Consider the following 15,416-nt stretch of genomic DNA (forward strand, 5'->3'; position numbering starts at 1 on the left):
CACTGATCAAGGCCAGGGATGGAACCCACATTTTCATGGATACTAATCGGGGTTTTTAACCCACTGAGCCACAGTGGGAACTCCCTTATTTGGCTTTTTAAATCTACATGTCACTCTCTTCTTGGCTAGTTACATGAGTTTTGACAAACACACCGTATGGCTACATAGCCACACTGAGGTCTAGACAAATCTCATACCCTCCCCACAAAATGCCCTCTTACTTCCCCATGGTGGGCAATCCCTTCCCCTCACCTCTCAGGGATGAGCTACCACTACTCTGTTTTCCAGAATGGAATAAGCCACCTTTAAAAGTGGAACTGCAGGAGTTCCTGTCGTGGCGCAGTGGTTAACGAATCCGACAGGGAACCATGAGGTTGCAGGTTCGGTCCCTGCCCTTGCTCAATGGGTTGACATCCAGCGTTGCCATGACCTGTGGTGTAGATTGCAGATGCGGCTCAGATCCCGCGTTGCTGTGGCTCTGGCGTAGGCCGGTGGCTACAGCTCCAATTCCACCCCTAGCCTGGGAACCTCCATATGCCGCGGGAGCGGCCCAAAAAATGGCAAAAAGACAAAAAAAAAAAAAAAAAAAGTGGAACTGCAGCCTGGGCTGACATTACAGCGGCAACCACCAGCCAGAATCCCCTAGTCAATTCACTCCCGACCCCCGACCCCAAATTGTCTACCATTGTGGGTTATTTGGTTTTGTTTTCTAGAAGTGGGGACTCTGTCCCTGGTTCAGCCACATGCTAGTTTTACCACTTTGCTTTGCAATTGCCTAACCTTACTTGCTGTGGGTTTATAATCAGGGATGATCATTGCTGCCTTGCTTGTCTCTCAGAGTTGCGAGGGCCTCAAGTAACGCTTCCTATTTGTAAAGCTGCATGAGAAACTGTAAAGTGTGAGTACAATATTCTTTCATGGAGGTTTTTTTGTTTTCTTTTTTTTTCTTTTTACAGCCACATCTGTGGAATAAGGAAATTCTCGGGCTAGGGAGCTGCAGCTGAGACCTACACCACAGCCATGGTAATGCTGGATCCTTAACCCACCCATCAAGGCCAGGGATCAAACCCCACATCCTCACAGAGACTATATCGGGTCCTTAACCGGCTGAGCCACAACAGGAATTCCTCTACTGTTGTTTGAAGCCACTAAGTTTTGAAGTCATTATTACAGTGGTTCCCTTTAGAAATGGTTCAATATTTTTTTTTTTCTTTTTTTAGGGCTGCACCCAAAATATATGGAAGTTCCCAGGCTAGGAGTCAAATCGGAGCTATCGCCAGCCTACACCACAGCCATAGCGATGCCAGATCTGAGCTGCGTCTGCAACCTACACTATAGCTCATGGCAACACCAGATCCTTGACCCACTGAGCAAGGCCAGGGATCGAACCCGCATCCTCATGGATCCTAGTCGGGTTTGTTAACCACTGGGTCATGACGGGAACCCCAAGAAATGGTTCATTTTTCACGTACAATGCCTTTCCTCCCTCTGGTCTTGGAGCAGATCCAGTACCCAAGTGCCCTGCACAGGTACCTTTGGTGACAAAAGGGACAGAAGGATCCCTGAGCGATATGACCAAAGTGCCTACTGCCTGCAATGCGGGCAAAGGCCAGACTAAGATTCAGTGGAACGAAATAGGAGGCAGCCAACCCTTTATCATCTGAAAGCCCGCAGCAGAAATAATTCAGAAAGTATCTCGCATTCTAGTGTTCTGCTTATTTTGGAGACAAGTCTTCTCATTCTGATTCATCTACAATTTTTATGATGTGAAGTCCTCGAGACGCTTCCTCTATCCGCTGGAAATGACCCCCCCCCAACCCCTCCAGTAAAGGCAGAAGCTGCATAACAGGGGGGTGTCATCAACTCTCGTGGCCTCTCTAGAAGATCTGTCTCCAGTTTTCTAGTTTTCTAGTTTTGCTTCTCAACCCTAGGCCCCCATGAAGTGTGACTCTGATCTCTTTGCATTTCTCTGTTCACACCAGATGACACAGAGTCATGAATGTGGGAGAAACTCCTTAATTAAAATGGAGAAGGCACTTTGTAAATCATTCAACCCCGGAAAACTGAGCATAGATGGTGCCCATTCTGTACTTGAATTCCAAGTGAGTTTTATGCCAAAATGTATAAGTTCCCCAACTCAACCATTTCAAACGAGTTAATGATCAAAAGAGTCTTGGTTAGTCAATGAGTCACTGGAAACTGGGGCACCTCCATTCAGGAGTCTTACCCATGGATCGAGGCCAGGGGTCGAACCCACATCCTCATGGAGCCTATTTTCTATGGGGACAGTCACCATCCTTCTCTGGGTCTCAGATTCCTGCTCTGTAATAAGAAGGGCTCCATTCATGATGCTGGATGTCCTTTCCAGCACTGTCAGCTCAAAAATAGTATTACATTTTCAAATGAGTTCTGTTGCTGTGACTTCAGATGAGAATAACACCAGAGGAGTCTGATTTCCTCTGAAGCAATGAAATAACGGTGCATTTTCTCATCCAAAAACTTTTAAAAGAATAAATAATACAGGTCTACAAAAAGATTATTCTATTTCCACCTTGCTACAATTTCATAATTTACACTCTCACTGTTTTCTAAATAAGAAACTGCCTTCTATCTGTATTGTATGCTAGCAAGAAGAAATTGAACTATAAAGAAAACCTCTAAAGTACTTTCTTTTGAATTTTATAATTCTGTAATTCAATAACTTCCTGTGTTTTCCACATTGGACTCCATACTCAGCAAGAGCTGACTGTTTTTCTTATTAAACTAAAACTTGGAAGTAGAGACAACTATTATCTATTTTTCTGTAACAAATAGCACTAAACTTGAGTCAGTAACCAGGTTATGCATATTAATAACTATTTAGGCCAATCCCATTTAAGAGTCCCTTGTTAATCTATAGTAATAATTTCTTTTTTAAAAATGTGATCTGGGAGTTCCTGTCGTGTTGCAGTGGAAATGAGTCCGACTAGGAACCATGAGGTTGCAGGTTCAAAATGTGGCCTCACTCAGTGGGTTACAGATCTGGCATTGCTGTGAGCTGTGGTGTAGACCGGCAGCTGTAGCTCCAATTGGAGCTCTAGCCTGGGAACCTCCATATGCCGTGGGTGCGGCCCTAAAAAGAAAAAAAAAAAAAAAGTCATTTACCAGGAAGGCTGGGATGCTTACACAGTTCTATAGAGTTTTCAACAATTAAACAGTGTGAATACCAAAAAAAAAAGAGAAAGATACAAGTTATTTTGTGCTATTAAATTACATCCAAATAATAGGTAAGACGTTACGTGTAGGTCACAGGGATCGAGGTCAGTGTATAAAAATCAATTGCATTTTCTATGCATCAGTAACAAACACATAAAAATGAAATTTCAAAAACATATAATGTAAAATAGTGTTCAAGAGCCCAAAATGCTCAAGGATAAAGTTCACATGGTCTCTGTAAAATTTTCACACTGAAAACTACAGAATTTTGCTAAAAGAACTTAAAGAAATACAAGTACATAGAAAGAGAGGGGATGTTCGTGAATTGTGAGGCTCAATATTTTAAGTAATTTAAGTAAATCTCCCCAAATGGATCTAAAGATTGAATGCAAATCAATTCGATATTGCAACAAACTTTCTATGCAGAGATTCTAAAATGTATATGAAATGAAAGATTTAGAACAGATAACCCATCTTGAGAAAGAAGAACAAACCTGGAAAACTCATACTACTTGATGTCAGAACTTCTATAATACTAAAAAAAAAAAAAAAAATACTATGCAGTGCTGGCATAAAGATAGAAAATAAATCAATGGAACACAATACATTGGATAGAAATAAACACACACAATCAATAGATTTTCAAAAGAGGTGCCAAGAATATCCAATGTGGAAAAGAAAATAATGTCAACCAAATTTTGTTTCAACTAGGTAAATGTCTGAAAATGAGATGAATTTCGACCCCCTTTTCACACCATATGCAAAAATTAACTTGAGCTTCATCATAATTCCAGATGTTAGAGCTAAAACAATGAAACTTTTAGAATAAAATATGCAAGGATATCTTTGATCATGAGTGTAGGTGAAGAGTTTTTTTTTAGGTGGACCTAAAAAGCAATGATTATAAAAGGAAAAAAAACAAAAGGAGTTCCTGTTGTGGCTAAGTGGTAATGAACCTGACTAGTATCCATGAGGATAGGGGTTTGATACCAGGCCTTGCTCAGTGGATTAAGGATCTAGCGTTGCCATGAGCTGTGGTGTAGGTCACAGACGAGGCTCAGATCCTGAGTTGCTGTGGCTGTGGCGTAGACTGGCAGCTGCAGGTCTGATTCAACCCCTAGCCTAGGAGCTCCCATGTACTGCATGTGCAGGCTTAAAAAGCAAAAAGAAAGGAAGGAAGGGAGGGAGGGAGGGAAGGAGGAATTAAATTTCCATAATTCATAGTATCTGCTTATCAGACATTATATTTAAGAAAATGAAGAGCCAAGTCAAAGACAACAAAGAAAGTTTCACATGACATTTCTCTGACAAAGGATTTATATGGATAATACGTGAAAACCTTCTATATACTACTCAATAATAAAAAGGCAAACAACCAAATTTTTTAAAAATATATACATGAAAAAACATTTCACAAAGGAAGATACTCATCTGGCCAAAAGACACATTTAAAAAGGACTTGACGTCATTAGTCAACACAGAAACACAAAATCATAAGGAAATACTCTCCTATACCTGATAGAATGGCTGATACTCAACAGACTGATAAAGACAAATGTTGGTGAGAATATGGAATTGATACACATTGTTTTAGGACGTGTAAAATAATGCAGCTACTTTGGAAAGCATTTGGGCATTTTCTTATAGAATAAAAACGACACCCAACTCATGACCCAGCAGTTCTACTCAGAGGTATTTAACAAGAGAAGTAAAACATTTGTCCACAACAATGGCAAAAAGAATGTTCATGGAAGCTTTATTCAAACTAGCACCAAAAAAAAAAAAAAAAAAAAAAATCGAGAGGAGAATGGATAAACAAACTGTGGGATTTTTTGTCTAGTAGAAAACCTCTCAGTGATAAAGGATAAAGGGCTACTCTGCTTTACATGTGACAAATGGACACGTATCAAAAGCAATATGAGAAGCTGGACACCAAAGAATACATTCTTTCTGCCACCATTTATATGAAGCTTTAGAACAGGTACAATTAATCTATGGTGGAAAAAATAAGAGACGTGGTTCCCTGGAAAGGGAGGTTCGGATTGACTGGGAAGATGCACATGGGGATTATGTCATGATGAAGAAGTGACGGATCTTGATAGGAGGACACAAGATCATGAAAACGCAATGAACTATAACAATATCTCTGCAACTGGAGTGGGATAGACTGGGAGGGTGGGGTTAGCAGATGCAAATCATTACATTGAGAATGGATAGACAGCAAGTTCCTACTGCAGAGCATAGGAAACTGTGTTCAATATCCTGTGATAAACTCTAATGGAAAAGAACATGAAAAGGATGTATATACACATCTGTTTTTTGTTGTTGTTGTTGTTGTTGTTGTTGTTGTTGTTGTTGTTGTTGCTATTTCTTGGGCCGCTCCCGCGGCATATGGCGGTTCCCAGGCTAGGGGTCCAATCAGAGCTGTAGCCACCGGCCTACGCCAGAGCCACAGCAACTCGGGATCCGAGCCGCGTCTGCAACCTACACCACAGCTCACAGCAACGCCGGATTGTTAACCCACTGAGCAAGGGCAGGGACTGAACCCGCAACCTCATGGTTCCTAGTTGGATTCGTTAACCACTGCGCCACGACGGGAACTCCTATACACATATCTGAATCCAAAACTGCATCACTTTGCTGTACAACAGAAATGAACACAACCTTGTAAATCCATTACACCTCAGCAAAAAAAAACAAAAAACAAAAACCTCTGCACTTCATCATATGGAAAATATACACTGGGTGACCTTGCTGTACAGAGGACAACTGACAGATCCGAGCTGCGTCTGCGACCTACACCACAGCTCACGGCAACGCCAGATCCTTAACCCACTGAGCGAGGCCAGGGATCGAACCTGCAACCTCATGGTTCCTACTCAGATTTGTTAACCACTGAGCCACAATGGGAACTCCAGGATCCTTTTAGAAATGAAAATGATTGCCACGTTAAAACTGTAGGATTTTTGCTGGTTTTGATATTCTGCTTTCTCTGTTTATTCATTAAGCAATTTTGCCTAATTCGTGTCCATCAATGTTCTAGCTGTTTTTGAAAAAAATCGGTGGACAAGAAAGATAGAGTCCTGCTTTCAAGTTGCTAACAGTCTAAAGGAGGAGTAGGGAGAAATCAGGAAAACCATAAAAAAACAGTAAATGATGTAGTGCTTAAAAAACAGAGAAATGCTAAGAAAGAGAAAACGCCTGTGACATGGCCATATCATGCTCCAGCTGCTCAACATCATTCTTTTTTCCACTGTCTTTTTTAAAGTTTATTTTATGTCATATTTTCTATTTAGGACACAGTTGACTCATCTGTTTTTATTTTTATTTCTTTGGCTGTGCCTGTGGCATTTGGAAGTTCCCAGGGCAGGGATCGAACCCACACCACTGCAGTGACAAGGCTAGATCCTTAACCTGCTGAGCCACAAGGGAACTCCTCGACACCATTTTTCAAAAAGTTATAGAGACTCTTGTATTTACTGATGAGCATTTTTCCCTTTACTAATTGATATATCCTGCAGTAGAAGCATTCCATAAATAGGAGAGAGAGAGAGTGTGTGTGCGTGTGTGAAAACATGCTGAATTATCATCATTGTTTTATTCCTCAAGCTTCTGCAATATTTAATGCCTGAATAAATATATATCAAAATGTCACCAGGTTGGGGAAAGAGGTTGGTTTCAAGGACATTGTGTTCAGTGCTTATCGCATTTCATGTGCTACAGGGTCATCACCACATTGAGTCATCAAGTCAAAAGAGCAGCCCTTTTTATCTTCTGTATAAAAGACAAACCACTCAAATGTTAAAAAATTCAGACGCCCAAGTCATTAAGATGGGGTTGTACATAAAAGATGCAGCACTGATAATTCAAAACAGACAGGAAGAGTGTGCTCTAGGAATAATTCTTCCACCAGTCATACTATCTGGCACAAAGCATAAATAAAGCCCTATTTTTCGCCTTCGGTGCCTGCCGTGAAGGAGTCACTGAGACGACTTGTTATCTGTCAGTAACAGTGAGTCGTGGGGAGGCCTTCAGCTAAAAAATACTCCTCCTGTATTTTTTAACAAGACAGAGAGTGAGAACACAAGAAATTCCCCAACAGCCATGGTACCGACAATTCAAAAGCGTCGCCATGAGATTATCCAACATACTGAACTATTGAGCTCCACAATGTTTTCCAATAGCTAGAAAACCTACACAAAAATAAAGTGTTTACATCTACCTTTCTCCCCCTCTCCCTTGGCAACCACAACTCTGCTCTCTATGCCCACGAGACTGTTCCTATTCTGTAGATAGGTTCATTTGTGTCATAGTTTAGATTCCACGTGTAAATGATATCTTATGGTGTTTGTCTGTTTCTGACTTACTTCACTTAGTATGAGAATCTCTAGCTGCATCCACGTTGCTGCAAATGGCATTATTTCATTCTTTTTTATGGCTGAGTAGTATTCCATTGTGTATATGCGTGGCATCATTTTTGTTGTTGTTGTTTGTTTTTCATTTTTTATATTTCTCAATGAATTTTATTACATTTCTAGTTGTATAACGATCATCACAACCCAATTTTATAGCATTTCCATTCCAAACCCCTAGCACATCTCTTTAATTTTAATCCATTCATCTGTTGCTGGACATTTAGGTTATTTCCATTTAGAATGGATAAGCAGTGAGGTCCTGCTGTACAGCACAGGGAACTATATCCAATCTCTTAGGATAGAACATGATGGAAGACAGGATGAGAAAAAGAGTGCGTGTGCGTGTGCATGTGTGTGTGTGAGCTTGGGTTGCTATGCTGTAATAGTAGAAATTGACACAACACTATCCATCAACTATACCTTAATAAAAATAAAATTAAAAAAACAAAACCATCCTACATAAACATAATACAATTATCATATTAAGTTTAATATTTATATATTGCTATTATCTAAGGCACAGTTCATATTCTAATTTCATCAACTGAACCAATGAGGAAGTTTAGGGTTCTTTTTTCTTTTTAAAGTCTGGGATCCAATTAAAAGCATTATTACATCTCATTTTCACATGTCTTTAGTCTTTTTTATCTAAAATAATTCCCCAAACTTTTAAAATTGTTGCCCTCCTAAGATATTGACATCTCCTGAAGAATTTAAACTAGTTGTTATGTAATTACACTTTAATTTCAATTTGTCTGTTTCTTCGTGGTTATTTTCAGGGCACGTTTTCTGTCAGGAATACTGTATTGTGTCCTTCTCAATGTAGCAATCAGGACACTCACATTTAAAAAGCTACTTGATTCTTTAAAAATAAATAAATGAATAGATAGATAGGTGAATAGATAGATGAAAAGTGTTTATACCACTTGATCTTCTTTGTTGTTTTCAATGATGTAGCTTGGAAAAAAAAAGCAGTCTCTCTTCAAGCTCCATAGACGTCCTCATTGACCTCCAAATCTTTCATCTCTGCTCTGTCGTAAGATTCTTCCATGATAATGTGTTTATTTACCAGCCACAACTGATGTTTTCCTCTCTTTTGCCTGAACATATAAGGATCTGCCTACCTGGAAGGCCTCCTTACCTGCTAAAATCCCACCCCTATTTCTAGTTCCAGTTCCAGTCCTTTTCCTTTGAGGACATCTTCTCCAGCCAACACAATCAGAAATGACCTATCTCTCCCCTCAGCTCACACAGCATGATTTTCTGTCCCACTTATTTGATCTAGAAATGCCCCAGGCCACTTCCTCTCATGGCATTGCAGAGGCTCATGTCCAAGGGGTAAGAAGAATGGCAGCCTCCAGGTATGGAATCCAGTTGAAACCCAGGTTGCCGTCTCAAGACTGATTTATGAATTGTGTGAGCACTGCTATTAGGAAGATGATCCCCCTGGCCATCCCCTAAAAGTGTATCTAACCTGCAAAATATCTAAGGTATAGAGGAGCACCCTTTGCAGAATATTGTCTCTGAGAAAGTGCATTTCTACTTCTGCATTGCTGGCACCAGTCGATCAAAAAATGCTTGAGTGGTTGTTGATGATGAAATATTCTATTACATGCCACAAATTGTATGTGGCTTCCTAAGGAATCCACAGGATGGATCCTCACCCTACAGATTCCAACTAGCCACTCAGCAACTCCTGTGAAATCTCATGTGAACTTCAAATTTCCATCAACCAAGAAAAGTCCGGGTCGAGTGGGGGATGGGAAGAGCCAGGCATTGATGCTACTGTGGCCCACAGGGCTGTTTACTCAGCTTCCTAGATATACCCATTAAAGGTCCTTCGGCTTACTTTAAGCCATGAAATAGAACCAATGTGTTGCCCTGTTGTGGCTGAATTCATAAAAGCATCTAAGTTTAAAATTAAGAGAATGCTATTTGGCCTTTTTTGCCTTGGTCTCATATTGCTTATGTACAAAGCATGTGTTCAAGAGGGTGTTTAAAGATAAAGCAGAAAGGAAAAATCTGGTTCATGGATGGGTGTCTGTGACCTGAAAAGTAGTCCATGAAAACATGGCAATAACAAATACTCCACAGAAAAGGAGATGACAAGAATTTGTTTTCTATTGATTTCCTTTTTCTTCTATTTCTTTTGGATAAACCTAGATTTTTCCTTAGAAATCAAAAGAGAATCATTCCAATTTGGGACAACACAGTCCTTTCTCTGAAAGCCCATTTCTGGAGCAAAAATTAGAAGACTTTTTTCTTACCTCTTAGTTCCCCCATGTCCAGAGTTGTCCCAAGCTGTTCTAGTAAAGCAACTCTCGCTGCATTCTTTTTGTGTTTCTTGCCATCATAATGCTGCTGGGCCATCAGAGGATTGTTAAACCAGGCTGCACAGAGCCCACAGTATCTGTCGGAATCTCTTCTTTGATAGGGCGATGAGACCACTGGAGCAGTGTCCACCCTCGGAGGTTTAAGTGAGCTCAGAGGTGTAGCTGAGAAGGAAACCAGAGAGAAACACAAACCAGGTTAGTCCCCTTCTTGAGGGTACCTGTCCTCAATATCTGAAGATGCAAAAGCCTCACATTCATTCTAGAGCTCAAAAATCCAAGAGTTGATGGCAGTTAGGAAAATGATCTTTGCCAGCCTTCATTACTGAAGCTAGGATGCAAATAAAAATTCCTCATGGAGTTTCCATTTTGGCTCAGTGGGTTAAGAACCCAACTAGTATCCATGAGGATGTGGGTTCGATTGCTGCAAGCTGTGGTATAGGTCACAGATCCGGCTCGGATCCCACATTGCTGTGGCTGTGGCTGTGGCTGTGGCATAGGCTGGCAGCTATAGCTCTGCTTTGACCCCAAGCCTGGGAACTTCCATATGTCTCAGGTATGATACTAAAAAGAAAAAAAAATGCGATGGTTACATTTGACAATTCAGAAGACCATCCTTTAGGAGGAAAGCAAGATGTTTTGTTTGTTTGTTGTCCACACCCACAGTATGCAGAAGTTCCCAGGCCACCGGTTGAACCTGTGCTACTGCAGTGACAACACCAGATCCTTAAACTGATGAGCCACTGTGGAACTTCAAAAGAAAGGCTTTCAATAAAAATAAACTTTTAGAGGTAAGGAGTGATCTGTTAATCAAACTGAAGCCAAAACTTGAAGTAAACATTGAAAATTCATGACTTAAAAGATTCTGAATGAATTAGACATTTGTGTGTTATAAATGGAAATAACTGAAAAATAACGTATTTGTCAAAGTGATGGAAAAAGATCCTTCAGTTGCATAGATTGTACCAATTGACAAAATCGTGCTAATTTTATTGTCAGTTATTTCTGTTTATTGTGAGAGGTTATTTTAAACCCATACCTTTAAAATTGATGTTTAAAGTACAGTACTATTTATAAAAGACCAAAAAGACAAACACTATAGAGCAGATGTTGCTTATCTAAATGAAAAGACACACTATCACTATTTTGAGATTGCACAGCCTCAGCTATTAACACATTCTATTATGAGCTTAGAGTTATTTTGGGTCCGGGGGGGAAAAAAAGACTCTAACTTGGAGAAGTTTACTAACAGAGAATAAAAATAACTTCTTTAATGCATTACAACATATAAGTTGCTTTCATCTTTTGCATATGATTCAGATTATTGTCCTGTTTCTCAGATGATGAACTTTAAGAGATGCCGAAGCTTTACTGAAAGTTAGATATCTAGTTGTGCTAAAGGCAAGACTACAAACCAAATTCTTGCTTTCCAAGACCAATATTCCTTTCAATATCCCTAAGAACTCTTCATACTTCTTAATAAGCAAAAGGATTCTTTTTCTCTAGACCTTAGCCATCTTTGTATTTTACATATGATTCAACTTAATTTTAGAAAAATACTCTGCTCCAAATCTTTTGGAGAAGAAAACAAATTTAAAATTCTCACATGGTCCATTATTCATAATTCAATACAAGCAGTGTTTGTCTTTTTGGTTTTTTTGGGTTTTTTTTGTTTTTTTTTTTACTTTGCCTTTGTGATGTGGAGTGTAGCTGGCAAAACCATGAAAATTAGGGTCATTCCAAGGAAAAGCTGAGATCTGGAACATCAAAAACAAATTAATAAACTACCTTGTAAACTGCCCATGATTTCAAATAATTTATGTGGACTTTTATTTTTTAGATTAAGTAACTGATATACCCACAGCTAACACAATACTCTATGGTGAAAAGCTGAAAGCCTTCCTGTTAAATTCAAAGATGTCCACTTTTTTTTTTTTTTTTTTTTTGTCTTTTTTTAAGGCCCACACGAGGCATATGGAGGTTCCCAGGTTAAGGGTCAAATCAGAGTTACAGCTGCCAGCCTACACCACAGCCACAGCAACACCAGATCCAAGCCACATCTGCCACCACAGCTCACAGCAATGCAGGATCCTTAACCCACTGAGCAAGGCCAGGGATTGAACCCACATCCTCATGGATACTAGTTGGGTTCATTAACTGCTGAGCCATGACAGGAACTCCCAGAGATGCCCACTCTTCATGCCTCTATTTAACATAGCATTAGAAGTCCTAACCACAGCAATCAGACAAGAAAAATAAATACAAGGTATCCATATTGTAAGAGAAGAGGCAAAGCTGTCACTATTTGCAGATGATATGATATGTAGAGAATCCTAGAGCCTCCACCCCAAAATTATTAGAACTAATAAATGAATTTAGCCAGGCTGCAGCATACAAAATTAATATAGAGAAATCTGTTGTTTTTCTGTACACTAATAATGAAATATTTAAAAAGAGAGCATTTAAAAAATGCCATTTAAAATCACATCAAAATAATTATGGAGTTCCCATCATGGCTCAGTGGTTAAGGAATCCAACTAGGAACCATGAGGTTTCAGGTTTGATCCCTGGACTTGCTCAGTGGGTTAAGTGTTCAGCTTTGATCCCTGGCCTTGCTCAGTGTTGCCATGACCTGTGGTGTAGTCGCAGACGTGGCTCAGATCTGACATTGCTGTGGCTCTTGTATAAGCCAGTGGCTACAGCTCCAATTAGACTCCTAGCCTGGGAACCTCTATATGCCATGGGTACGGCCCCAGAAAAGACAAAAAGACAAAATAATAATAATAATAATAATAATAATAATAACCTAGGAAAAAAGTTAATGAAGAAGTGAAAGACCAGTATGCCAAAAAATACACATATATTTTTTGTGTGTGTGTCTTCCTTTTTTTTTTTTTGCCTTTTCTAGGGCCACTTCCCATGACATATGGAGGTTCCCAGGCTAGGGGTCTAATCGGAGCTGTAGCCGCCGGCCTTCACCAGGACCACAGCAACACGGGATCCAAGCCACGTCTGTAACCTACACCACAGTTCATGGCAATGCCAGATCCTTAACCCACTGAGCAAGGCCAGGGATCGAACCCGCAACCTCATAGTTCCTAGTTAGATTCGTTAACCACTGCACCATGACGGGAACTCCCAAAAAATATATTTAAGAATGGAAATTGAAGATGATACAAGAAAGAGAAAGCTATCCTGTGTTCTTGAATTAGAAGAATAAATACTATTAAAATGGCCATACTACCAAAAGCAATCTACAGATTTAATGCAATCCTTATCAAAATGCCTAGGACATCTTTTTTTTTTTTTTTTCACTAAGCTAGAATAAATATTCCTAAAATTTATATGGAACCACAAAAGGCCCCAATTTACCAAGGCAATCCTGAGGGGGAAAAACAAAAACAAAAACAAAGCTGGAACTACAACTCTCTCAGACAATACTACAAAGCTACAATAATCAAAACAGCATGGTATTAGCACAAAAAACAGACACATAGGTCAATGGGAACAGAAGAGAGAGCTCAGAAATAAACCCACACATTTAAGGATAATTAATATTCGACAAAAGAGATAAGAATGTACAATGGATAAAAGAGAGTCTCTTCAGGTGCTGTTGGGAAGACTGCACAGCCACATGTAAAGCAGTGAAAATTAGAATATTTCCCCACACCACATACAAAAACAAACTCGAAATGGTTTAAAGACCTAAATGTAAGATTAAACTGAAGAACTAGAAAAGAATGTCAAGTCAAACATTTTTGACATAAGTTGTAGCAATATTTTCTTGGATCAGTCTCCCAAAGCAAAAGGAATAAAAGCAAAAATAAGCGAACAGTACCTAAAGTTAAATATTTTACACAGCAAAGGAAACCATCACAAAGAATGATGGTTTGTCTTTCAAACAAAAGGAAAAGACAACATGTGGGATAGGAGAAAATTTTTGCAAATGATGCCACCAATAATAGGTTAATATCCAAAATACACAAAACAGCTCATACAACACAGTATCACAAAAACAATCTAATCAAAAAATGGGCAGAAGACTTGAATAAAGATTTTACCAAAGACATATAGATGGCCAACAGGAACATGAAAAGATGCTCAACATTGGTAATTATTAGAGAAATGCAAATCAAAACCATAATGAAGTATCACTTCACACCTGTCAAAGTGGCCATTATCAAAAAGTCCATAAATAACAAATGTTGGAGAGGATGTAGAGAAAAGGAAACCTCATAAACTGTGGATGGGAATGCAAATTGGTGCAGCCACTATGGAAAACTATGGCAGTTGTTGAAAAAACTTAAAAAAAAAAAAAAAGATCCAGCAATTCCACTCCTGGGCATACATCCAGGGGCAAAAAAAAAAGACTAAATTGAAAAAATACATGCAACCCCTATTTCATAGCAACATTATTTATAATAGCCAAAGCACGGAAGCAACCTAAGTGCCCACCAACAAATGTGGAATATGTGTGTGTGCATGCGTGTGTGCACGTATATGCATGTGTGTACATGAATATTACTCAGGCATAAAAAGAATGATTTTTTTGCCATTTGCAGCAACATGGGTGGTACTAGAGAATATTATACTTAGGGAAGTCACTCAGATTGAGAAAGACAAATATTATATATCATTTATATGTGGAATTAAATAATACAAATGAATGTTTATGCAAAATAGGCTAAGAGGAGCAGAAAACAAATTTGTAGTTCCCAAAGGGGAGAGGAGGCAGGAGGGAAAATTAAGGATATGGGATTAACAGATACAAACTACCACCCATAAACTAGATAATACCCAGGGTTTTATAATGAGCTACAATGGAATATAATCTTCAAAAACACTGCATCACTATGCTGTATACCTGAAACACAGTTAATTACCTTGATAAAAATAAATAAATGATAGAGAAATTCTAGCTGAATAGCATTTTAATTCAGGAAATGCCTGTATTATCACAATATTTAGAGAGCCTTTTCCTACCTACCTAGAGATTTCATCAGATAGGGAAGTTTTAGCTAACTTGGATAATACCTAACGGCATTATTTCTACAGGGACTTAGGGAAATAAGAAGTCTCTTAAAAGCCTCATTGCTAGAAGCATTAATACATCAGCATATGACGATAAAACTCCAACAGGGGCTGAAATAACCTGGCAGCAACCCAGAATGTGCTTCTATGACTTAGAAATACTCAGAAAAGCAACAAATATGCAGTTGGCCTGTATGCAAAAGAACTTTGATTCACTTTTCTGAAGGACACTGGATCTTCCAAAGTTTTCTGCATCCTTATCAGTCTCTGAGGATTTATAGCTACCTATTGTTTTTCACAGAAATGGAAAACATATCACATGTTTGTAGCCTGAATGAATGTTGATTCTTGAAGCATAATTTACTTGTCTCTAAACTGGGCCCATGGAATTCCCATCATGGCTTGAGATAACAAAACTGACTAGTGTGCAAGTTCGATCCCTGGC

General features: G+C 39.1%; 1 protein-coding gene across 1 annotated transcript in view; it reads right to left on the reverse strand.

The window, feature by feature from the left end:
* Window positions 1-15,416, reverse strand: part of ZMAT4 (zinc finger matrin-type 4) — a 406,389-nt gene that overhangs the window by 134,985 nt on the left and 255,988 nt on the right. The window contains exon 5 of the mRNA XM_021077599.1: window positions 9,878-10,105. Coding sequence (XP_020933258.1) covers window positions 9,878-10,105 — 228 coding nt within the window. The remainder of the gene's footprint in view (window positions 1-9,877; window positions 10,106-15,416) is intronic.

This window comes from Sus scrofa, chromosome 17 (genome assembly GCF_000003025.6).
Source record: "Sus scrofa isolate TJ Tabasco breed Duroc chromosome 17, Sscrofa11.1, whole genome shotgun sequence".
Classification (NCBI taxonomy): Eukaryota; Metazoa; Chordata; class Mammalia; order Artiodactyla; family Suidae; genus Sus; species Sus scrofa.